We start from the raw sequence: 1,229 nt of genomic DNA on the forward strand, positions 1-1,229 counted from the left end.
ATGCCCTGTGCTTTCCATTTTGAGAAAGCCACGCCAGTTTAACCCACGCCCAGTTAAACCATTCATTCTGGCAGGTTGTACAATTTGACAGTAATGACCAGTTATTAGCTAAAAGCTTAGTTAGTTCCCTCCCTCACATTTGTACCAAAGAGTTTGCTGTTTGTGGCTGTGACCAATTCCACTTGCACTTTTGTGATTGATTGTAAAATCAGCAGTAGATGGCCTACTTGCCCTAGAAAATTAAATCTTAAAAATGAATAGAACATACTGGTTCTCCACTGTGCTTTCTAATTTAGGCAAAAAGCGAATTAAAAAAAATATAAATATTATTTCTGTGAATTTTCAGCATCTGTATAAAATATCTGTTCTAGTCATACTCCTGTTTTTCACCAGCAGTAAAAGCTCTGCAGCTGTTTCTTGACCCATTTGTGGTTAAGCACCAAAGAACTGACTTGGCTCAGTATTCAGTGTTAGTCCTCAATAGTAAGCGTGCTTAACACACATATGCGCAGACTTGGTGCATAAAAAGTCTATTTTTAACTCCCTGAGCAGTCTTCAGTTGAAGACTTTGGTTAAGTCCAGTGGGATATAAAGTATATCTGCACATTTCTAACATGTCGGTTTGGTTTCCTTGTAGGTGTTGCTTGACAATGGCAAGATTTCTGGTGTTTGCGCTGCTGACTCTGTCGTCCTTCTCTTCTCCCACGCGAGCCGAAATCTTCACGTCAATTGGTACAATTCCTCTTAGTTGCATGAAAATCATCCGGTGTTTAAATTCTGATTAAATTACATGCAGAAAGTGATCAAAGAACACACCCTTTATATGGGACCGGCTGGCTTTGCCGAAGGCTTCTAAAACTTGAATAAATGTGCCTTTTTGGTCATTTTTTCATGCTAAAATTTTGCCTTCTCTTTTCATAGGCCAAATGACAGACCTGATTTTTACAGAGAGGGAGCTTGTCCAGTCCCTGAAAGAATACATTGACGCAGAAGAGATGAAACTTGAAGCTGTGAAGAGGTGGATCTTGCACGATGATGCTTTTTTGATATATGACTACACATGAACCCGTGACTCATTTGTGTGTTTCTGTCCATCTGCTGGCTTCAGCTGGGCTAATAAACTGGATATGTTGACCCGTGCATCCACGTCGGACCCTGAAGGCTTCCTGGCTCACCCGGTGAACGCCTACAAGCTGATGAAGAGACTCAACACCGAGTGGTCCGAATTA

At 41.1% G+C, this 1,229-nt stretch overlaps 1 protein-coding gene across 1 annotated transcript in view; it reads left to right on the plus strand.

The window, feature by feature from the left end:
• Positions 1-636: 636 nt before the first annotated feature.
• The window catches only part of LOC107579692 (prolyl 4-hydroxylase subunit alpha-2-like), a gene marked incomplete at its 3' end in the record, with an annotated part of 2,805 nt that continues 2,212 nt past the window's right edge, over positions 637-1,229 (plus strand). Inside the window, exons 1-3 of the mRNA XM_016265491.1 lie at positions 637-732; positions 922-1,018; positions 1,109-1,219. Coding sequence (XP_016120977.1) covers positions 651-732; positions 922-1,018; positions 1,109-1,219 — 290 coding nt within the window. The remainder of the gene's footprint in view (positions 733-921; positions 1,019-1,108; positions 1,220-1,229) is intronic.

The sequence above is a fragment of the Sinocyclocheilus grahami genome, unplaced genomic scaffold (genome assembly GCF_001515645.1).
Source record: "Sinocyclocheilus grahami isolate Dianchi unplaced genomic scaffold, SAMN03320097.WGS_v1.1 scaffold19245.1, whole genome shotgun sequence".
Taxonomy (NCBI): Eukaryota; Metazoa; Chordata; class Actinopteri; order Cypriniformes; family Cyprinidae; genus Sinocyclocheilus; species Sinocyclocheilus grahami.